Source organism: Echiichthys vipera (assembly GCF_963691815.1).
Source record: "Echiichthys vipera genome assembly, chromosome: X".
Taxonomy (NCBI): Eukaryota; Metazoa; Chordata; class Actinopteri; order Perciformes; family Trachinidae; genus Echiichthys; species Echiichthys vipera.
This window is the reverse complement of record NC_139825.1, coordinates 39,214,133-39,238,584: the sequence shown is the minus strand read 5'-3', so window position 1 is coordinate 39,238,584 and position 24,452 is coordinate 39,214,133. Positions and strand designations below refer to the sequence as shown.

General features: G+C 42.7%; 2 protein-coding genes across 3 annotated transcripts in view; both read right to left on the bottom strand.

The window, feature by feature from the left end:
* The window catches only part of arhgap46a (Rho GTPase activating protein 46a), a 33,896-nt gene extending 28,350 nt beyond the window's left edge, over positions 1-5,546 (bottom strand). For both annotated transcript variants that reach the window (XM_083939365.1, XM_083939366.1), the window contains exon 1: positions 5,415-5,546. In XM_083939365.1, coding sequence (XP_083795491.1) covers positions 5,415-5,428 — 14 coding nt within the window. In that variant the 5' untranslated portion in view covers positions 5,429-5,546. The remainder of the gene's footprint in view (positions 1-5,414) is intronic.
* Positions 5,547-8,076: 2,530 nt separating this feature from the next.
* The window catches only part of sulf2a (sulfatase 2a), a 35,001-nt gene continuing 18,625 nt past the window's right edge, over positions 8,077-24,452 (bottom strand). Inside the window, exons 2-21 of the mRNA XM_083939512.1 lie at positions 18,168-18,431; positions 17,171-17,410; positions 16,901-17,052; positions 15,224-15,393; positions 13,561-13,711; positions 13,097-13,272; positions 12,822-12,950; positions 12,459-12,515; positions 12,195-12,324; positions 11,462-11,675; positions 10,723-11,005; positions 10,535-10,631; positions 10,340-10,434; positions 10,192-10,251; positions 9,949-10,115; positions 9,626-9,768; positions 9,312-9,420; positions 9,187-9,220; positions 8,554-8,607; positions 8,077-8,163 (exon numbers count right to left, since the gene is read on the bottom strand). Coding sequence (XP_083795638.1) covers positions 8,133-8,163; positions 8,554-8,607; positions 9,187-9,220; positions 9,312-9,420; positions 9,626-9,768; positions 9,949-10,115; positions 10,192-10,251; positions 10,340-10,434; positions 10,535-10,631; positions 10,723-11,005; positions 11,462-11,675; positions 12,195-12,324; positions 12,459-12,515; positions 12,822-12,950; positions 13,097-13,272; positions 13,561-13,711; positions 15,224-15,393; positions 16,901-17,052; positions 17,171-17,410; positions 18,168-18,363 — 2,688 coding nt within the window. The 5' untranslated portion in view covers positions 18,364-18,431 and the 3' untranslated portion in view covers positions 8,077-8,132. The remainder of the gene's footprint in view (positions 8,164-8,553; positions 8,608-9,186; positions 9,221-9,311; positions 9,421-9,625; positions 9,769-9,948; positions 10,116-10,191; positions 10,252-10,339; positions 10,435-10,534; positions 10,632-10,722; positions 11,006-11,461; positions 11,676-12,194; positions 12,325-12,458; positions 12,516-12,821; positions 12,951-13,096; positions 13,273-13,560; positions 13,712-15,223; positions 15,394-16,900; positions 17,053-17,170; positions 17,411-18,167; positions 18,432-24,452) is intronic.

Sequence of the window (24,452 nt, the reverse complement as noted above, 5' to 3'; positions counted from 1 at the left end):
CAACCCTTCACACCCCACACTTCAGCAGCAGTTGTCCATTCCTCACCCCTCGTGTGCTGACACTGGCAAACAAGTTCAGGGGTCGTCTTTCCCAGCAAGACACGTAAGGCATGATAGAGCCGGTCTTATGTGAGCCGACCCAGGCACCAGGGCTGCAGGTTGCCAAGACCAAACATGCCTGGCAGAGAGAACACGGCTGGCATGGTAGGATAAAGAAGAACAGAGGGAGAGACTCCTGAGCTCACCGTCACTTGACTCAACTCCAAAAGGCCTGCATGGATAAGAAGTTGACAGGCTGTTTGTGATGGGTGTGACAGTTCTGTAATGATAGTACTGATCTGAAAAAAATCAAAAGCGATCCTGTACAGTCCCATGATGTGCCAAATATAAAAGTTAAGTGTTACATCCCTGACAAATTGGAGTTTGTTTCTTGCTGCAGCAAGGGTGAAAAAAATTCACAGGCAGATTTAACACATTTGAGGCATACACCGCATTTCTGTGAATTTCTGTAAAGTCAATCTAACGCAATAATTCTCCTGCAGCCACCCTACAGCAAAGAAATGTCATCAAGAGTACTCCAATGAACTCTTTCATCTTGTCTAGTATCGACTGAGAACAGCGTGATTGACAGTTGTGAGTCCCTATAATGACTGCACTGCACACTGCAAAGACAGCAAGAACCAGATGATCCGGTTTGGTCGGGGGCTTTATTCTACGGCTTTTATGAACGTGTGCCACTGTTGGACATGAGCTCTATTTTTAAACCATGGTGTGGTAAAAAATGCAAAGTGGACTTTTGATATAAAGCTTTCTGCACAAGGCCAGCCTATACTCGGTCTTCAGCGAGAAGGAATACAAAGGACTATGTTGACTGCCTGCTTTTAGAAGACAACCACATGAACACACTGATCTGATCGAGAAGTTAGAAAAATATTCCTTTTTTGCTGCAGTTGCCAACAGTTTCTTGGAACTGAAAAAATGGTTACCTAGTTGACAAGAATGTCCTGTTATGACTCACGGCTATATGCATTACAAAGCCTGTGAAATGCACCCTATTCTGAAGCCTGTGATGGACTAGAACAATGCAGACTATTGTCAGATCAACAGGCAGGCTTCATTCAACGAGAACTCTCTGTGGTGCCTCCACATAGCGGAGCACAGCCAATCAGAGCAGTTGTGGGGAGGAGCTTGGGACATGTATACAAGGTCTGGGGTGACCTCCTTCAACAGCTGCCCTAATCCAGAACTAGAGACAGTTTCCCTTCTCCATTGACACTGGATTAGACTGGATCTCACAAGGTCGTCCAGCCACCTTCAGCAAGGCTAGTCTTTCCCATGCTGCTTTCCAAATAGCGATTTTACATGGCCTAAGTAAATTAATTCCCTGTAGATGCCAACAAACTGCCCCCCCCCCCCCCCCCCCACACTGCATCAAACCGATTCTTCGTGAGATGTGAGATAATAATGCCTACCTCGCCACCGGTTCCAGGAGAACATTTTCGTGTTGGCAGTCTTGAATGTTACTTCAGATACCCTCGCTGTAATCCGCCTACAAACTAACCAGAGAGAAGCAGCGCTCTGTGATTTCTGTATGGAGAGTATTGTCTTGTCCTGCCATCCTCCCCTCTCCCACGAATGCTGCAGCTTACAGCAGAAATGCTGGGAACTTCCGGCCCCCTGACTGCTCTGCTGAACAGTCACTGTCTGTCTGAGACACTATTTCAGCAACAGGGTCAAAAAATTCCCTTTTATAGGGGGTAAGCCTGACCAAACAGAAGTCCCTGTCCTTCCAAAAATCCTACCCTTAGTTGAAGAGCACATGGGTACTTTTCAGGTCAGATAAGACGAGAGTGAACATGTGCAAGAGATGCTGAAGACGATATCAGGGTGTTTACAGGTCGGCCTTTCTGTCCTGTAGAACAGCTGTCGGAGCAGGAACAATGGGGTCACTTGTCCAAACAAGAGAAATGAATGAACCTATTAGGATGTAATTGTGCTTAATAACCTTAAACATTCATTGTCTAAACTTTATCTTGTCAGATCATTCAGGGTCATACATGTTAAAATGAAGACACATTCTGCCCAGCCTTTTTAAAGTAAACTCAAGCATTCAATCTTTGCCATCTGCTTCCTGCCAAAATAACATTTACTATTAGTTTCTGATCTGCTGGCCTACCACCAGAAGCAGTTTGTAACTTCATTTTGAGATGGACCACACCATCCCCTGAATCCTCCCCTGCTGACATGACAAACGAGGCCAGAGTCTAATCCCAGAGCCGAGTAACATGGTGAGTAGGGGGTCAGTGACTGGCCGAGGAGCCACACCGGAAAGAAACGTCCGTATTGTCCTCTAGAGGAAGTAAAGGTGCAGACGGCAGGCCCTCCAGGCTTAGAAAGCAGGGCAGCCTGGTGAAGATGTTAACGTTGGGTCTGTCCGGGCCCGAAGGGAGGCGTGGGGAGGATTATGATTTAAGAGGCCATCGCTGGGGATCAGCGGTGTAGGGGCAGATTAACATTTGCTAACAACAACAGAGTTTTAGGTTTGTAATAGAGGGGGACACCGGTGACAAATAAAACTTTTCTAGGTAGATTTTTAACATGCACTGTATTCAAGTTTTTTCTAATTTAGCTCTAGGCACTTACAATATACAAGATCTTTTGATCTGACAGTTTATCATTTGTAAGTGCACTTGTGCGCACTAACACACATGCACCCGCACGCACACAAGTGTATTTGGGGTATTCTCACTATGCTTTATTGTTTATATACGTAGCCAAACAGTTGTCCGCAATGATTAATCTAATAATAGTTTATTACTATTAATTCATAGTATTCATTGATCCCAAAATATTGCAAATTCCTTTTTTATCACATGACACTGGTTCATACCTGATGCTGTAGTTGTGTGATATCTAACTTTTTGCTTATTACGCTCTAGGCACTTACAAGGACCTTTGACCTGATAGACAAGTGTATCATTTTAAATGTACGACAGAACTTAGATATGTTGTGTGTATATGGTGTACTGTCTACAGACAGTATATAGTATGTTGGTTAAATGCAATCACACAGTTACCATTTCACTAACACACAACCATCTTCTCTCCATGGATTACAACCTATTTAAATATGTATTTATTTATCCTATTTATTGTATCTATGAAAATCTGACATTGATTCTCAGGGAAGGGGTTTAGGACTAGGTGACCTGGCCTCATAAACATTTAAAGGTGTCTTTGTATTCATTTTTTTTTTGTCTGAAGAAGAGCAGGACACTCCACTTTACCTTGGTGGTAATTTACTATATATGTTTCATGGGAGCATTATGTAGTGTGCAGACTCATCTTATACATGTCCTGCACATATATGGTCTGGATGTGCATGCTTTTGTTTAGTCTTTCAATAATTTTAGCATGTCTATTTTTGTAGAGCCCATTAAAGTTTTGCACTGGTAGCTCACTATGATTATACAAACATTTCAACTCTTTTAAAGCAGCAGATGATTCACTCATCCTCTGAGTGTATGACCATCCCATAAGTTATTATCCCCTGTAATGCTTAAGAGTGATGATCAGCACTCTTTAGCATCAGGTTCAAGCTAGTGTGGACCAGCAAGCTGACCCAGCCGTCAATTTATCTGTTCTGACAAATCACCTTAACCTTGTTAGAGTGCTATTGTGGCAGGCCAAAGAGAATCCGAGTCCAATGAAATTGGAGCATAAAGAGCACTGATCCACAGAGATGTAAATGCGATTATAGAACAGAACGCAGGAAAGAAAGGGATGAAATCTGGAAAATATGATTGGATGCTTTTTGTCTAAAAAAACATTCAAAAAAGAAAAATATCATCCACAGTCATAATAGTATTAATATGGTACAACCCATAACAAGCTGTTGTCACGAGAGTACAGGCTTCAGAATCACTTCCTCTCAACAGGCAAACAAACATGTCCATTGTCACATCCTCTGTAGGATGGACATCCTGCCTTGTCCTTGTCAAATGAACCATTTTTGATCCATCGTGAGGGGAGTGCATGGTTTGTTCCCTTACGTCTGTCTACTGTTGAGAGCTAACAGAGCAAACAGACAGTTAGACAACATCCTATTGTAATTTCTGCTCATCAAATTGACAAACCCGAACAAAAGAAAGACACATTATAGGGGGGAGCAACACCCAATGGACCATTGTCTGGTCCCCCACTGCCTTTTCTGTCTGTGAAGTGGTGCCGGACAGATGAAGATGCAATCCCATTCACTTTATAGAGTCTAATCACAAGAGACGTTAGTACAATTTCCGTATAGGGTAGGTCTAGACCACAACAATTTCCCCATGAGCAAATAACAAGTTGTAGCAGCATGCCGTGCCAGGCGGATAGAGAAGTTAACATGTCTGCATAAAACAACACCTTGCTGTCATCAGATGAGCACCATCAGCCAGGGAGTTGGTGAAACTGCTGCACCCGGGAAGTCAGGTTGGCATGGCGTGCCAAACTAACCGCTACAGGCTTTATAAATGACAGCTCTCTGGGCAGCCAGGTTGTCAAACAATGTCCACAACAGAGTATTCAACACACATTGAGGAGGAGGAGGTATATTAAGAAGACATTAAAGACTCTCAAACCTTCAGCTTTAGTTATTTTAGGCGACCATGTCTATACAACTAAAAAGCAGTTGAAGGAAAAACTGAAAGGAACTACAAGTTTATCCTATATACATCTCAGTAGCTTTAAATAGGCTGGAGGACTAAAGCAAACCATCTGTCTCATGAAACCCATGAAAGCTAAACAAAGTTTTAATGCAGTCAAAGCAGATGCAGAAGAAGTTCAACATGTGGAGATCAAACCAGCAGCAGAAGTTACCTTCCACCAGTAAAAATGGAAACAACAAATGGGTTGTGGAACATTTTCCTTCCGTTTGAGTTACTTAACCACAGCAAAAGACTTAGGAAAAGTCTAAAGATGGGTCTGATGATGATACAATTACGAAGAAAGCTACAGCAAATTTAACTTACACATACTAAATGGTGGCAACACTAAACTGAAAGTGTCACATTTCTCTCGTAGTTTCCCAGGCTACACGTTAGTTCAACTTTTTTAGTAGTTCAACTCTTTACAACGACGTTGTGCTGTAAAAGATATAGCGACTCCACTTGCAAATTACAATTTGAATTTTAGTTTTAAATGAATCCTTTCAACCTACTTTCTCCAAATTACTTGTTTACAAACTTTAGCTTTTAAACTACTTCCAAACACTGTGAAGTACTGAAACAATGTAACTATCCATTGAGCAGCGTGGTCTTGTTCCCTGCCTGTCTGTTTGCGGCGGGCTGTTAGCGAGGCGACCCAGCTTTAGCTTTATAACTTTCTCTAGTTCAGTTTATATCACTTTGAAGTTAAAGGGAGAGTTAACTTACCTTGTCCCGGCCATTTTCTTCACATTGTAAACAAGGCGTAAACAAAGCGGAAACGGTATTTGGCTGGTACTGGGATGAAGGTAGCTTTCTGAGCGCACAGAGCGGTCCGACGAGTGAGTACGGGACGGTCCTCCGGTGGTGAATCCGACATGGAGTCTCCGCCTCTGCACGTGAGTCATAGGTTGGGATGGGGGTCACCCAGTCTGCACCCCTCCCCTCCCCTTCTCTCAGCTCCTCTCCCCTCCTCTCCTCTCCTCTCCTCCCCCCACTCTCCATACCCAAGACTGGCTGCAAAGAGTAGAAGCCAAAACCATAAGCAAAACATTTAGTGGCTCAGTTGGCTGAGTGTTAAAATGTTCAAATGTTCAAACGTAGGCTATGTGACCAGAGCCTTTCCAGCATGCATTGAGGGAACTCTACAGTACTCAACTTTTCTAGTAGTTGGAGGGCTTTATAATTTATACACTACCAAATATGTCCATTTTACCGTGATTAAAAATCACTGTATTATTTTGACAGAGTTTATTAAGTATGTTTGTCACAAAAAGGCAGACATACTATTGTTTTGTTTTTAATTAAAGAAGGACACCACCCAAATTAAGAATTGCAAAATGGTATTTCCATGTTATAGGAAGGTTCCATCAATACTGTCATTACTGTCGTTATTTGCTGCTCTGTGTGCCCTGAATTGCCCCCCGGGGACAAATAAAGTTTTTTGAATTTGAATTGAATTGAATAGCTGTGGACATCAGCTACTTTCTCTAAAAAGGCAGAAACCAAGAGAAATAAGTCTCACACTTGTAATGCACTCCTGGATCTGCTCCATAGATGAACGGGAGCAGTGGTGTGCACAGACTTTTTGGAGGGCAGGGGCAAAAGAGGGAAAAAAAGGGCACATATATCACGTCCTCGCCACTGAAGAGGGCACTTTAGTACACGTTTTGGCTCCTAGTGGGCACATTAGCACACGCTTAATTTTATGATTTGTTGTTCATGTTTACTAATATTTTGGGACTATCTTAAACCATAGGACTAATGTATAATTAAAAAAATAATCAATCATTATGGTCATTATGTGTAAAAAGTGTGCTATTCAAATAGTTATTTTAACCTAAGAGAGGATTTAAGCCCTCTGCTAAAGTCCCAAAAGTAGCTCAGTGACACTTCACTGGGGATTATTTGATTCATATTTCAGGGATATGAATGATACACTGTTTTTTTACAATATATTCTCAATTGACTCAGCCAGCCAGAGAGCTGAGATCCCTTACTATCTCTTCTATGATCACAACCATCTTTTCCACTATTGTAATTGAGCTGGAGGCTAAGTGCCATGTTGCCCTGGTGTTAGCCTGTGGACGAGGAGACAGAGACACCTGCTGGACAGGGACACAATCCACCATGCAATTCCAGAATAAAAGTCGGCTCATGTTTATGGTCAAACAACACTTTATTCACAATTACTATGAGCACTCAGGTTTATGGAAATATTTGCTAAAAAAAAAAATTCAAATAAGCTAAAAGAGGCAAGTAGCTAAAATTCACATCAATAAGTATTACACTGTTGTGTTGTTCCTCTGGCACAGAGTAAACTATATATTCATTAAACATACACGGTGCATCTCTTCACAGTGAACCCTTTAAGTGCTTTTCTGATGTAAATAAGGAAGGGACAAACATACAAGTTGCGGGCAATGACATTTCTCAAGCTACATTTCTCCCTAGTTCATTTTGTCAACTCATATTATACAAGGAGGTCTGCCTCTTCAGTATTATAAAAAATATTGTAAACATTTATATTAATTGCACAACATACATTCAAATACATACTGTACTGTACAGCAAGATTTACTTACGTATTGTTATCCTGTAGCACCATGTATAGCAAGCTGAACAAACTATCTGGAGACTTCTACAGTGTGGTATTGATTATACAAAGGAGTAAAATGGCATTCACTAATGACGCATTCTGCCAGGGGTCCAATATTCTGGAGGTTTGGCTGGCATCCCTGTGAGATAGTGGTTAATGTAGGCCTGTTCACGGTGTAGCTGACCCTGGATGTGTTGGATCAAGGCAGGCAATCTCTAGTCACTTCACATCTCACAGCTTTGAGGAAGATGATGCTTCATAAAGGACATTCATCAGCATTAAGATCAACTATAATACAAAAGATTATGGCGAAGAGTTTTGTCGGTCGTTGAAGAGTCCATACCACTTCAATGTGCAGACATGTTGGTGCAAAGAACATACAGTATGTCTTGTTGTTACTCCAAGCGCTAATGATTTAGCTAATCAGCATGTGCCACAGAGACATCATGAGGCCATGAAATCACTGAGTAGCAGCAGAGTTGACACTTAACTCACCCCAGTCCAATGACGTGAAAGAAAGCTGATTAAAGCTGATATATATTATGTACAAGCAGTACTGTTAGACAGAATGGCTTGTGGACATCAAACTGTCCCACCTGATTCACAGCATCCTGTTAATGTTAATAGTCCTGACAACCGGGGAGTAACAGAAGATGTAAATGGGAATGAAATATGGGCAAAGGTAGAACTGACAATTTGAGAGTCTCTGAGCTTCCTCTCAACATCTCCTCTGTGTGGGTGAGAGTTATGGTCCATACAAGTGTGTTCAAGGTCCTAGTGTTGGCCCGCACTTCCCCTTCTTCCTTCGCTGGAGGACGCCGATGTGATGGGTTGTGGGATGCAGGCGATTAACCGACCCACCCTTCCCAAATCTGCCCTCTGTGCAGGGGAAACAAAGACAGTGAGTTAACTGTGCCACCTGAGGCATTCACTGGAAACCATGGCTCCAGATCGGTTCCTACCAACACTGCGAGGAAAAGTAAGAAATGACAACAACAGGACTGAGAACACAACATAATGAGACAATGTCACATCTGCATTGCTTTATTGAATTTGACTTGAGTGAGTAAATGAAAAAGAAAATGGTGCCATTTTGCAATGCAGGTAAATGAGAGTTAGTGTAAGTATAGTGAGAACAGAATTACAGTAAACAGGAGAGAAGGGAGCATACTGCTGGGCCATCTGACCAAGCTGAAAAAATGTGGATGGAGATAGGAATAGAGCTTGGCTGACTACAAAGGAACATATGGGTTATGATGACAAACTCACAGCGATTTGGAGGAAGGTTTCTTCACTTTTGGCCTCTTTCGACGATGAACTGGCCTGAAGCATGCACAGCACGTATACACGCGCAGGGCAAATGCATGTGCATGGAGACAAACACACAGGTATATAAACACACACACACACACACACACACACACAGGATCACAAACATACATGCATGTGCACGCGCGCACACACACACACACACACACACACACACACACACACACACACACACACACACACACACACACACACACACACACACACACACACACACACACACACACACACACACACACACAGTAGAGACAGGCGATTAGGCTTCATTACAAACAGGAAACAGCAGAAGCTGAAAGGCAGGCATGATTTTGGCATTCTTTGGCTTCTGCTTCTGCATGCTCAAAAGGCTTTGATCACAACAGTAAGGAACCATGGTGGTTTGAAGAGGTTCATTTTCAGCACATTACTGTATTTTATTTTTCCTGACTCCCCAGATGACTGGTAGTAAGAAGAAACATAACCAAAGACACACTAGGGAGGCTGTGACCTCCCAGAGTTCAAACTGTAACATGATTTCCATCTGCAGTGTTTGTAAAAGTAATCAACTTTTCTGTAAGAGGAAGGAAAAAATACCTGTATTCACTGGAGTAGTTTCGCTCTTTTCCTCCTGAAAGGAAGTAGGGGTAACTTTAGTCTCAGTCTGAATTTACTGGAGACACTATAATCAATCATGTTTGCCTCAGAGGCTTTTTACTCACCCTTCTCTGGGTTGCATTGCTTATGTCCCTTGCAGCCCCGTAACTCCATGAGCTGTTGATGCATTGCATTCAGAGCATTGCGGTCAAGGGTGCTGACAGCATTTATCAGCTACAGGAATAATAAGGAGAAATGTAAGCAAGTGCTTTGGAAACCCTTGAAAATCTCTGGAAAACGTTGAAGAATATATTCCCCTCTATGTTCACAGGAATGCGATATGAATCCTGTTGTGGGATTATTTAATAGTTATTATTATTATTGGTATGGTATTTATGTATCTGACGTACAGTACAACGTGCCTGTGCAAATGAAATACCTGGTATGGGTCAGTGTTGAGGTCAAAATACTCCAGGAAACCGGTAGCAAATTCACAAAACAGGAAGTTGTGTGTGTCATTGATGGTCCTCAGGCACCAATAGGTGTTATTGTTGGCACTGGTGCATGCACAGAATGGACCCACTGAGGGAGGGAGGAAGGGAGGGAGTGGGTGAGGAAGGGAGTGGTGAGAGTGGAAAACAAGAGGTGTTACAACAGTGTTCCAAAAGATTTATCTTCACCATACCTGCTTTGGAAAAATATTTTAAAGTTCCACAACATTATTCTTCAAATCTCTTTATACAGCCATATGTTATTCCTCACTTGTCCAGAAGGGGGCTGTCTGCCAGTGATGGTTGTCATGGGTGAAGCAAGTGAGGCCAGGCATGCTACAAGTGTCGTTGTTTTGGAGCCTCTTGAGGAATTTACGTAGTTTCTTTCTGCGCTTTTGCTCCTTCTGAATCCACTGACTCTTTTGCTTTGATGGCACTCTGAGAACAAAATACATTTAATACAGTGAGCCAGCAAGAGGGAAAAAACAATTGTCAAAGAAAAGAAAATCTTTACCTGACTGTGTGCATGCGCCCTGCATTGAGCTTGAAAGTCTCTTTATTCTTGAGGACATAACTGTAAAGACAAGAAACAAATGATATTATAGTGTATGTTATAATCAGATCCATATGCATGTGACAGTGCAGTTCTGACACATTCTCACCTGGGAGCATTACACTGACATTCCTCCGGCCGCACCTTTTTCAGGTGACCTTTGACATCACGCAGGTTCTTGATTTTTGTCTGCAAGGTTTCAATCTAAACACAGTGGGAACAAACACAACGCAGCTCAAGCTCATTATAGGCCACAAGCTACTGACAACCTGTCAAATAAGTTTTGTAGGCTAGGTGGCAGTACCTCATGCTCAATGTGCAGTTTGTGGTCCTTCCATGCTTGCAGAGACTTGTAGAGACCTCCATCACATTTGACTGTGTCATTCATAAGAATAGAACACCTGCAGGATACAAAACACCACTTAAATAGTGCATGTGCTGTCACATGATGACAGAAACATGATGACATGTAAACGCAGACAGATGTAGCACCTGTAGGTGACTTTAAGAGCAGCAGGTGGTGTGAGTCTATTGCTGGCGGTGGGTTTGACTGTGACTCCCATGCCACTGAACTCTTCATTGTCCTCCTCATTCCCCGCTCCTTTGATTCTGTCTGTGGCCCAGCTGCTGTTCCTGGTGCCCAGGGGCTGGTAGCCCTCCTCTAGATCCACGGCATACAGGTCACCATCCAGCTCAAATGACACAGAGCGGGCCCAGCGCTTCCTAGAGACTGCCTTACTGGATTTCATCTCTAAATTAGACGAGACAGAGGGACCTGAGTAAGATGATAAAGAGGGATGGGTATTTGATGCTGAAGTTCGAGTACTATGATAATGTAGACAAGTGAAGACCAGCACATGACAACAGAAAATATTGATGATTCGCTCCATGTGTTTGTTGTCATATTCCATGAATAATTTACAATATTTTGTATTTGTTTGTTTCAAGGCCCTTTGATTAAAGGCTCACTTGTCTACTCCAGTCAACCACTTGATGGCAGCACAGACACATGCTCCTCATCTCATGAATACTTCAAAAGCAGGTTATTTTAGCATGAGATTAATGGCCCTATTTGGCAAGTTTTTGTATGATTCTGCAAGGAAGTTTCTAAATGAAAAGAACAAGTGTCTTTCTGAACGAAATCAGATCTATTAATATAGATAGTAATATATTAATCTATTAATAATAACTACCAGAACAATGGTACGTCTGAGTAACAAAAGGAACTTACTCTTCTTGGTAAGCAGCCTCTTCCTCTTCAGGACGGATGTTTTGAAGGCCTCATCGTCGCAGTTACAGCTGTCGGAGTTGGAAGTGGGAGACAGCTGGATGTGGGAGGCACCGCTGGCCATCAGAGCCTGCATACGTGGAGCATAGAGACTAGCCATGCCCTTGCACTTATACAGCCTCAGTTTGCCAGTCGGGTCCTCAACACACTGCCACTTCTGAAACAAGGCAGAGGGAAATATCATGACGATAGATCTTAAGGCTTACAGAGCATCATTTTTGATGCACAGAAACCCGAACTACAGTGTGCTCTGAAGAAACCTTAAAATGCAATAAATATTCCAGATCAACAGTATTAAAGTATTCTTATAGTATTTTTTATTTAAATAATTTAACAAATCAGAGGGAGCTTTACACACACACACACACACACACACGCACACACACACACACACACACACACACACACACACACACACACACACACACACACACACACACACACACACACACACACACATACACACACACACACACACACACACATGTTATACTCAGCACAATTCATTTTCAAGGATTAAAATAAACACTTTGATGTCAAATTGAACCCTGAGAGTCTGACTGCATATTATACTCAGTAAATTGTCAAACAGATTGCAAATTATCACCCTGCATGAGCTACGCTCCCTGTTGTTCCCCTGAAATTTTAAAAAGCTTAGCTGCTGCAGGTCAGGTACCTGTCCTGGCTGCTGGCAGGACGTCTGGTACTCTGCTTTCTGGCACAGGTCCTTCACTCGCTGGTATTTTGGCAGGAAGTTCTCTTCCTGGGCCATTTCCTGCCCATCGGCTCTCTTGTGTGGAGGCTTTCTGAAAGAACAGGAAAACAAAGAAAACACTAGCAGTTTTTTTCAAACCAACCAAAGACAAGGAGTCTGATGTCCCAAGAAGACAATGTCTGGACTGAGAACATATCATGAAAAAGGTCAATCAATACAACATACCCTCTCTCCACAAGGAAAGAATCTCTCCATGTTTTGCCCTTCCTGTTCAACTGGAACCTGGAAATTGAGTCAAAAGAAATGAAAAATCCTGTCAGACCACTCTGATATTTGCACTGAAAAAACATGCACTCCATTTCCAAATGTCATCCTTGAAAGGAAAGTGGTGTTACATGTCGATCTATTTGGATTGTAGATTTCATTATGTCTAAGAAAACACCAAGAAGAGAAATTTAGTATAACTTTACAAAGCCCAGGCCAATTGCTTTTTGGCACATGGTCATCTAATCTGCAACAGTATAAATGTCATTGTTGAATGGTCTGTTAAATGCCAGGACACTGAGTTAAATAATTGCCGTTGTTCACCTATTGACTGGCCTGTCTGTGTCCAGCAGCTTGAGGATAGACTTGCCATCCATTTCCGCAGGGATATCAACACCGGCCATGTCCAGCAGAGTCGGTGCCAAGTCGACGTTTAAAACTATATGAGGATTACTGCAGGGGAGTGACGTTGAGGTGAAATTGGAATTTGGCAGAAAAAATTATAACAATATCGTTAATCTCACATATATAATATTGGAAGACAACATCTATACATGGCAATACTGAATGAATTACAGAAAAGTAACTGTGTCACTCACATGGCACCTTGCTCCACATTAGGTCCTCGTACGTAGAAAGGAACACGGATATCAAACTCATACGGCATTGATTTGCCCTTGACCAGACCAAACTGGCCGATATGGTAGCCGTGGTCTGAGGTGTAAATGAGGTAGGTGTTGTCCAGTTCCCCTATCTCCGCCAACATGTTGTGCACCTATGGAGGAGGATATAATTCATTGAACACTCACACTGTGTAAAAAGTGACACTGTTTGATAGCTCAAGTCTTCTGTGCCAGTTTCCAAGGAAAAGACATTGAACAATTTACCACAATTTACCAAGTGTGTCAGTGAATACATTATGCAGTCCCACTCAGAACAAGCACAGATCTCTCAGGACTTGAGACTGTCAGATGAAATGTGTGTGTGTGTATGTGTCCTTTTAGTGTTTAAGTGTGTATGTTTCTGTTTAAGCATACGTTTATCTGCCTGCATGTTCGCCTACCTTCTCTACACTGTCATCCACAGACAGCAGGGTCTGCATCCTCCTGCGCTGCAGCATGTTGGTGAACTGCATGTGGACGGGCTTCATAGCTCCAGTGTAGCGTAGGATCCAGTGTTTGTCGAGGTTAGGGGCATGGTTGTAGCTAGGAGTTCTGAAAGAGGTAGATGACAAAAAACATCAAGCTAAGCTACAAAAGGCACTCATCCCAGAATATGTCGCTCACTTTTTCTCTCACTCTTTCCCACACGTGGTTCTTTTTGTCCTATAGCTGTAAATTTGATAATATACATTGTACCACTGTTTGTAGTTACATTGTGCATTCACATCAATATTCTGTCTCTGCCTGACTCTGCTGATGTCTCCTATCCTTTTCTTTCCAAAGTAGCAAGGAAAAAGTTTATGTAATGCTAAACTGGAGGTTACATAAACCATGTAAAATGCAAAGCACTGCAATCAATAGGACTGTACACAGTGAGCAAAGTTCGATCAATAATTAACTCCAAGCCATATGGAACTTTAATTATTTGAGGATAAACACCGTTAAATAGCTAATGGGATCCTCGAAGAAAATATATTTAACGCTTAAATTGGATCGATTTGACTTTAAAGAAATGCTAATGTCTCACAGCACGGTCCGTGGTGGCAACTCTAATGTAGTGTGGAGATGTGTCTGCAAGGAGCCAAGGTGAGAAGAAGGTTTATCACCAGAGGAGTGCTGGACTTTTACTGCCTCCCTCTCTTCATTTGGTTGATAAGGGCGGAGGGGGATGGAGTGAGAAAAATAGCCAGAGAAGCGCTCTCAGAAAACATCACCCAAGGGAGAGCAAATTTATGGAGAAAGAGCAATTAAAAGTTTGTACAAAGACACTGGGGCTGAATTTTCAGAATATTCTGTGTGTAAAGTCTGTGTGGCACAGGTTAATGATGCAGGAGGGATTAGATGAAGCAGGAGAAGGGTGTGAGGGGGTTGGAGGGAGGGGGAAGAAACTGCAGTCTCATTACTGGCCTTGGATCTGTCTCTGGAGGCAAATATCAGACCTGCCATTAGCCAGCAGCACTAGACAGTCAGTAAGGAGCATGGAGGGTCAGGAAGACAAAGGCTGAAAAGTGAGTGTGTTTGTTTGTGTGTGTGTGTGTGTGTGTGTGTGTGTGTGTGTGTGTGTGTGTGTGTGCGTGTGTGGGTGTGTTTGTGTGTTTCCGTTACTAAACCATTACCTATGCATTAAATGCACATCATTCATGCTTCTCTTTGATCACCGCTGACAAAATGGTACAAATTAGCAGGGCTCATTACAATGGTAACACTAATGTGAACAACACATGAGCCAAATAAACTGGAGCAAAACACCGGCTGTGTGTGGAGCGGGGCTCAGCTGCCGAGAGCACACAGAGGCAGGCAGAGGAAGATAAGATCGGGCTGAGATTATGGAATTTGTGTCATTCTGGGTCAAATGAAAGGAAGCGTGAACGCGTGGATGACTCATACGCAAGCAAATAGCTGTGGATGCATGAAAATATGTGTTTTTCCTCTTTGCCCAACAAAAAACACATCAGTACACGTTAAATGGGCAAAGCCAGTCCAGTTCAGACTAGAGGAGTATCTCAATCACAATCTGGAGTTCACAGCTTGGTTGATCATATACCATAGATCATGTTTTCTTACATGTGCTGTGATGCGTTGGGGAAGGCGGTGCTGTACTGCGGGGCGGAGTCTTCTGGACCGTGTGGAGCAACGTGGCTCAGGACCATCATGACAGGACGGTGAGGGTACATCTTCTTAGACATACGGAAGTAGTTGATACTGTCATTGGTAATGACGTCTGTCAGGTAGTCCTGTGGAGCAAGTAGACATTTTCGATCAGGTACTCAGTGAGTGACAAAGGGTGAAAAGGAGCAGATGGTAAAGCCTTTAGTTCTATGCTGGGTCAGTGCCCATTACTGACCTAGTATGTGTCAAAAAGATTCCCAAGCCCCACCATCTACCAGTGTTGAAGGGAAATGCATTACAAAGTGACAAGTTAAAGACTTAGAGATGCCTCTGACATGCTCGCTGTCAGATCTCTAACAGCCAAAAGGTTGCATGGGTGCCACCAAGGTTTTCTATTTAGAACACATTCATAAAAGCCGCAGTGGAATCTGTACAATATAACCAACGTGCGTTAGCAATCGCAAAGGGGTTTACATTAATTTACCTGCGTAAGGCATGCAGGAGGGAGTACATGACGGAGATAACACCACACCGAGCTGGCTCCTAATCTGGTCAAAAACAACCAAGTCTCTTGCGGTTCCTTGAGTTTGTCTGGTGATTTTAGAGTCGGCCCTTACTGACAGAAGTTACCAAATTTAATCTCTCCAGTCAGACATTTTTGTTGCTGACTTTGTGTAAATCACCCTCTTTCTTCACAGTCAGAGGTTTGTTTTCTTACAGTGTCACTGTGAGAGTAAACTGTCTTTGTACAACCCCGTTTCCCAAAAAGTTGTGACGTGCAAATCATTGCAGACCCATATCTAACTGACAATAGCACAAAGACAACATTTCAAATGATGATGAAGTTGTTTTTTAAAGTTATATCCTCATTAAGAATTTGATGCCAGAAACACATTTCGAAACAGTTGTGTCAGGGTCATGTTTCCCAGTCTGTTGCCTCACCTCTTCTTCTAACACCTTTGTAAGTGTTTGGGAAGGAGGAGACCAATTTTGGTCATTTAGAAAGTGGACTCCTTTCCTATTCTTGCTTTATATAGGATTGCAGCTGCTTAACAGTTTGAGGTCTCCTTTGTTGTATTTTGCGTCATAGTTTACTTTTAGCATTTCACAACTATTACAGCCACTAGCCCAACTTTTTTGAAATGTGTTGCTGGCATCAAATTCAAAATGATTTTCAAAAAACAATGACATTTCTCGGTTTCATCATTATGAAACATATGTGGGTTTAAGTGTTTTTCAAATCATCACGTTTCCATTGACATTTGATACAGCGTCACAACCTTTGGAAACAGGGTTGTACTAGGGAGCGGGAAGAGTAAACTCTGTTTGACGTTCTGACATTTGCGTTCCCACATTTGCGTTCCCACATACAGCCCCACCTGGTAATGTTGAGATACTTTCAGGTTTTCAGTGCATGTGTGAAAAGGTTAACACATGGAAAAAGTAATTGTACAAAGACAATTGTCATTTATAAAATATAATTATGAGTAACATATGTTTACTGCTTAAAATGTAATACTAAAATATGTCAAAGCAATCTAGAAATACTTTAATTGACTTTTCCTTTCATGCAGACAGGCAATCATTATGTGAAGGTAGGGGTGATATCTCTCGGGTGGAGTGTTTAAATACCTTTGAGTAGTCACTGCTGTGCTTCTCTCTTACTCCGTTCCTGCAGAGGGTGTAGTTGTAGAAGCGTGAGTTCTTCACCAATGCTACCCATTCCTTCCAGCCAGGGGGCACATAGGAGCCATTGTACTCATTAAGATACTTTCCAAAGAAAGCTGAATGCAGAACAGGAGAGCAGTATGTTAATTTAGGTCATCAAACTCAGTGTATCTATGAAAGAACATGCTTCAATCTACCTTGATGCTACCATTCGTACAGAAATGAAGCTCACACCTGTCCTGTAGCCAGAGTTGTTGAGATGTACAGCGAAGGTGTGCGGCTCGTGGTGGGCCTGCCACGAGGGCGAGGAGCAGTTTTCGTTGTTGGTGTAGGTGTGGTGGTTGTGCACGTACTTCCCCGTTAGGATGGTTGAGCGAGACGGGCAGCACATGGGCGTGGTGGAGAAAGCGTTGGAGAAATGCGTGCCGCCCTTCTCCATGATGTGCCGAGTTTTGTTCATCGCCTGCATTGAGCCTGGGAGAAAAAAGGGCGATGAAGGGGGGATGGGGGGGTGTTAGAAGGGTAAGGAGGGTGAGAGGAGATTCAAAGGCCAAGGAGTGAAATGAAAGGGGGGGGGGGGGGGGTATAAAGCAGCCGGAGAAGAAAAAGAGTAAGAAACTGAGGAAAACAGAGTGACAAATATAAATATAGGGCACGAGGGGTAAAGAGCAAAAACCATAACAGACATTGTAAGAGAAAAAGAACTAGAGAAAGTAAATGAGGGAATAAATCTTTTTGGTAAAGTGTAACCCATTTGGATTCCTGTGTACTAAAAGCTTTTCAGGCTGATGGTGATTGTTTGGGAAAACAGATGCTTGACCATAAATTCCTGCTTTTCAATGGGAGTCTTCTCACGAGCGATCACAGGAGGACAAAAGATGTCACAGAGGCCATTATGCATCCACTCAAGTCCAATACGCCGCTAAAGGACTTAAGCGGGAAGGGAGATGGCCAGGGTTTGGCACCCAGACAATGGAAGCCATAGGCCGCCCTCATTTCATGCCAGCATTGGAGGAGCTGGCAAAGGGAGCACATGACTTTGAGTGGGCCAGTTGTTATGGTGCCAAGCGGCAGCATTAGACTGACTTTCCCTTGCTGATGCTGTTGGATACACATGGAGAGAATACCCTCACCCATGGGACATGGACGTAAAGCAAACAGAGACAGACAGATGCACAAACACTCAGTAGACACACACAGAGGAAAGGATTAACGGAGGGAAATGTCTTACCCAGTTCTATGTCCTGATCATCAGTGAGGATAAGGATGATGTTGGGGCGGACGTTGCGGAAGTGGCGGTCCCTCTGCAGGCGAGACCTGAGGCGATATCCAGACAGGTAGCCAGAGCCCTGGGCCTCAGGAAGAAGTCCCAACAGGACAAAAAGGAGAAGAAGAGGGAGAGGGGTGGAGAGCCCCCGCCCTGCCATCACGCTACCCTGCAGTCACCTCCTCAGTCTAACGTTTCACACAGGAGTCTGCAGCACCCTCACTCAACCTGAGAGACAGGACACAGAGGGAGACTGATAAGCATAACACACACACACACACACACACACACACACACACACACACACACACACACACACACACACACACACACACACACACACACACACACACACACACAAAACACCGTGAAAAATAGCAAGTGAAAGCCTTGCACTGCCATTACAGGGTGCTCTTCCGTACAAATGCACGCGTTTGGGCTGAGCTCAGCTCGTTAATCAATCATTAATGATGCATTAGAGTGGTGTCATTGGCTGGGTGTAATGATCTCTGGTGATGAGCACATGGCTGCCAGGCTGGGGCTAATGGGCCTGGGCCCAGGGCCAGCTCAGGACTCACCTCCCCCTGAGAGGGTTGGGGTGGATATGCGGGATGTGGGGAGGTGCGGTCGGATGAGGTATGGGGGCCAGAGGTGAAGGAGAGAGACAGAAGAGGAGGAAAATGACAGCAGGGGTCAATGAGCAGAGTGACAATGTGAAGCGAGAGCAATACTTAAGTTCTAAAGATGAGAAAACACTGACTTCGAATTACACCTAGTCAACACATAGTGTGGAACAGAAAAAAATAAAATGATCTGTGAAAAAAGCAGTTAATATTAATGTGGCAATATTATCAAGGTCAATAAAAGCAAACTGCCTCAATGTGCAGAAAATTGCAAATTCTGATCTCCTTGTATAGGTTTAATATTTGAGCCCCTCATGTGTTAAATGGATATTTTCAATTATTAATCTCTACATGCAGTTCTCCAGAAATACACTACAATCGTATTAGTTCTTTAATAACTCTTCTTCATTAACAGTATATTCCCAAGAGTTTACCATGGTGACTGTAAACTCCAGGAACACATTACTTTAATAGCAAAGGATCTATAGCAAACAATGCAAAGAAACAAAAGCATTGTTGCTATTTACTGTATATTTATACTGTTCAACCATGTTCACAGCATATCCAATCTAAGCATATAAAGTGAGAACCTTTCTTAGAAATGTGTGTAATTCTGAAGCAATGACTATTAAATTAAATATATTAAATCATTTACTTTGAAATAGAAGTAGGCTAAATAAGCTACCGTCAAGAGCAACCGCAATTTTTTTAAATCACTCAGCCCAGATTTTAAAAAAAGATATAAGTTCGCAAAATGATGTTGTACACTAAATGTTTAATTGACGGACGTCTCTCTGTTTGGTTCCTGATGAATCCAGCGAGTGTGAAATATGTGCTGTGTCACATCAAATACAATGTCAAATCTCTGATGCAAAGAATCCCTCCTACATTAAGGGGGTACTATTGGCAGTGGAAAACAAAACAGAGAAAAGCACCTGGTAAAGTGAGTTGAATCGTGTCGAGCTGAACAGAACTGAACCACGCAGTGGAAATGAGGCAATGATCAGAGCAGCATAATCATAAACACATTTTATAAGCAGCAGCATCAGTGGGCCCACTGAGACGTGCCACTGTCAGGAAGGTAAGGGTGGGGCTTTGGGCATGTGTGTCCACAAGGAATATGTGGCCAGACGATGAAGACAATGACAACAACACAATCACAACCTCTCTCTGCTGGGACTACATCTCCTCCTTAACAACAGCACGACTGGAATACAGTCTGACATGGGGATAAGCAGGAACAAATGAACAGTTAGACATGTGAAACCGCGCCTTAGTGCACACGTATACCACTGATGCACTAAGACAGACAAGATGAAGCCCTCCAAAGCAAAACATCTAAAATGTATTAAACATTTAAAGGAATGGATGATTACAGTTGCAAAAAAACCTTGCACTTCCTCTATCTAACACAAAGCTCCCTGTTCCTCACTGATCTATGCTGTTGTCCAGATTGTGCTCATTAACGTCTTTGCAAACACCCACACGTCGTCCGTCCTCCTCAGTGGTCTCGCTTTTTACAAAACGCACACACCTACACAAGTGAATACACACCAAATTCATGTGAATACGTGCATGCATACACACCCACACACCCACACACACACACACACACACACAAACATATCTGTGCAACAGCAGCTGTGTTTGCTCTGGTTTCCTACTCCCAGGACATGTGGTTCTTCCCTGGAGGAATACATGAGCTCTGACCCAGGGCGCTGTGCTGTTTGTCCTTGCTCCTTTCTCTCTGCCTGGCAGTGCCTGCATCCCCATTCCATTTCTGGCTTGGCATGAAAACAAGACGCGAGCAATGAGGAGATCCACAAGAAGAAGAAAAGAAAAAAAAAACCTGGTGAAAGACCGACACATTTAACTAGCTCTGTCTGCAGCCAGCAGTGGATACGCCGTCACTAAAATGGATTCCAGGACATCGACAGTGAATAAAGTATAGATTCAGTGTTCTCAAATTAAGACTGCCAGTGGCTCATCTTTTAAAGTGATTTGCGGTGTGGAAGGTACAGCACTTCCCTTTGATAGTTGTTTATCTGTTCAAAAAGCTGATGTGGACAAAACCCTTACGGGAAGAGAACCAAATATAGCCCAGATTTACAAGAAAACATCCAGCTCCATTTTACACAGAGAACTATCAATAACCAAGTTTATTACTGTTCTGTTATTGACATGCTACGGTGGTGGATATTTTCTGACATTACTCCCATGAGGCCTCCTCCTTCCCCCTGATTCTAAGGACTAATTGGATTCTCAGGCTTTTATCAGCTCCAACTGACACATACAGTCCTGTCTTTCCAGTTTGCTCTCCCCCTCTCTCTTTTATCTACCCGTATTGTTTATCTCTCCAGGTGGCAGATGCTACATGAAACCACAACAAAAAAGGAGGAAACCATAATGTCCAAACAGACAGAAGCCATTATATCTTGAAGATGTGTGGAAAAACAGAGTCGGGCAACCGTTAGAAAATAGCAGTACCTAGTCAAGTCGTCGTCAAGTGTTGGTTTGTACGTAATCATAATGCAATGCAGGCCATGTTGTTTCTGTAAACTGGGATGATTTAGAGCTTGTTGTCCTGAACGAGCTCTGCCCACATCAGCTCTTTCCACTTAGTGAGCTGCGAGACGACAATGCTGATTCAGCCCGGCAACACAGAATGAAAGAGGGATTTTTGCCATTTAGACAAAAGCACGAGACAACATGAGTAAATATAACTCTCAGCAAAACTCATTAAAGGCTAGGGGCTCAGAGAGGAAGGGCTGGGGAGTAAGCTAGCAGAATATGAGATCACAGGGAACAAGCTTCTAAAAGCATGTTTAAGGAAGAAGGATCACCTAAGGTTATACTAATGCCAAGTGATGCCTGGAAGTCAGAACAGAGAAGGAAAGTTTTGCTCTCCAGTCATTCGCTTGTAAAGAGGCTCTAAGAGACAGCAGCACTGCATCACCAGATAAAAACTTAATGTTGTCCATCTTTTATTGATAAGACTGAATTATAAATGCCGGGACAACAGAGCTGGCCATGTCACAGCATGGGCATGATGGTAAGACGGTGGCAAGAGTGGAAAGATGAAAACACACACCAGATCGACAGACAGATATGTTACACTTCTCAACAACATGCGTCCGTACTTTTAGTTTCACAGTTCAAGTGAGGCAGTGAGGAAGCTGAGAGAGTGCCTGATAAATCTCCCAAAGACTTTGCAGAGGCGTTAATGTACTTTTGCCCTATAAATAAAACACCTTGGGCTTTGAAACAGGCATAAAGTCTGATTCATCCAATCTGCAGCCCCCTGAGAAGGCACCAAACACAGGCAGAATATGAGAAAACCGTGGAAAAAAACAGACATTTATTACATATTGGAGGAGGACGAGTCATGGCGTACACTTGCAATTTAATCAGCTGTGTCTCATAATGCATATGAAATATGGAGGAGAGGGACCACAAGCTTCAAGCCAGACTCCTGGATTCTCTATCAGCAATGTTCTGAGAGAGATGGAGAGAAAAAGGCAGAGACAATTTGAGAAAGGGAAAGAACCTCTAGGCACACAGTCTGGAGAGAACAAAGCCTGAGCACTTCCATTGCAGATGGATTTTTGAGACTAAACTCACAGACCAAATCTTCCTTATGAAATAGGACGGAATAAAACCGAATACGGTAGCAGAGAACCTCAGAATTTCTTCTGCGTCATTCTCGATGCAGGAATCTGCCATTCACTGGATTCTAGTGCTGGGAAACATTAAGGAAGTGGCCAGGAAAGTTTAAATAGACACATCTAGCGCTGAATGTGGCCCGCTGCAACACTATCAAGCCAATCCCTTTGGTCATAATTGAGGCTGGCAGGGCTTTGCTAACGTGTGACTTTGTTCCCATTGCCCTGCCTAGCTCTGAACTGAATGTGCAAAATCTCCAAGGACTCTTGAATTTACCAACAAAAGTTGGCATTCAGATGCAAATTCTGCAACGGCATGCATCTATATGAGGGTAACTTTCTCTCAGAGTAGTGTGTGTGTGTGTTTGTGTGTGTGTGTGTGTGTGTGTGTGTGTGTGTGTGTGTGTGTGTGTGTGTGTGTGTGTGTGTGTGTGTGTGTGTGTGTGTGTGTGTGTGTGTGTGTGTGTGTGTGTGTGTGTGTATGTGTGTGTGTGTGTGTGTGTGTCGGTTGAAGGAGGGGTTTACAATTCTCAATACAGTATGGAATGCTTTTTTCATGATAATAAGAAGCCATGGTTTGTTGCCATCCTTCATCTATTATTCTCTGCTTGCAAATCTTTGCTCCACTAAAGCTGAGGAGAGCTGCAGATACAGGTGATAAATCTCTGTTGGCTCATCACTACAAGCGCCTCTTTTCTAAACCAAACTAAACTTGGTTAAGCGTATGGAAAGACTTCTGTAGTGGCTAGAACGTAATGGGTAAATATTAGACTGCTAACAAACGGTCCAGTGCAGAATACATGGTATGTAGATTGATACAGGTAATGTTAGCCACACTGAGAACAACAAGCTAAATCTGTGTGTGAGTCAGTCACACTATGGCAAGTGTAAATGAAACACCGGAGCTGGAAGACATGTCTGCATTTTCTGCTACAACACCGACAGAGAGGGAGCTGTGTTTACAAGACAAAGGCAGCCTGTCAGCGTTGCTCCACCATTGTAGGATACGTGAAGGAAACAGAGCTGCAATGATTATAGTGTTTTCCCTATACATGCATCAAGCAGTTGAGGTGTGCCACTCCAGAAATTTGATAACAGCTGCTGAATTACTTAATTCTAAATACTTATTTTATTTAAAAAAAAAAGAGATTGGTCTCCATCCATGTCCTAACAGCACACAAGCGTCAGACTATCACGTCTCAATGACACTCTCTGTTCTCACTTATTCATAGATTGTGTGCAACAGGCTGTAAAATATGAATGGAAAAACATCTGAAAAAACAGGTATATGTCTCGTGCACTGCGGACTCCTAAGCAGCGCCATCACTTCAAAGGGCCGCCGTCTGCCCAAACCTGCAACACACACACAGTCAGGAACACGGACAGTGACACTCATTTCCTCCGAGCCTCCTCTTATCGGGCCTGGTGAGCTACAATAACATATTTATTGAAGTTTTGTAGTGAAATAAGGAAGTCTCGTTTTATATAACTCATTTAAACTTCATGTGCAGCTGTTCTTTGTTCACCGCGCACGACAGGAATAAATATAAACGGGCGTCCAAATAAAAGTTCAGCTGCGTCATCGGCAAGAGAGTCAAAAGCAATGTACCCAAACTAATTTCAACCCTGACGAGCGTTGCTTGATAGTCCAGTGCATTCTGTCCATTAGTTTACTCTGTAAAATTAGTGTTTTGTAAAATGACACAGTGATCTACAGTAACTTTAACAGAAAGGGACTTTATTGTTTTATTCATGAAGACACATTTATTTGATCAATAATATGTTTTGGTTTAAGAAAATTAGCAATGCATTGAAATATAGGATTTTTTGCATATATTGTGTCTCACTATGATAACCAGACATTCATTGCATTTAAAATTTTTTTAAAAATAAGAGTTTGTTTAATGACTTGCCATTTGCATTACCATCTAAAAGACTATGACTAAATTTAAAATGGCCGTCAA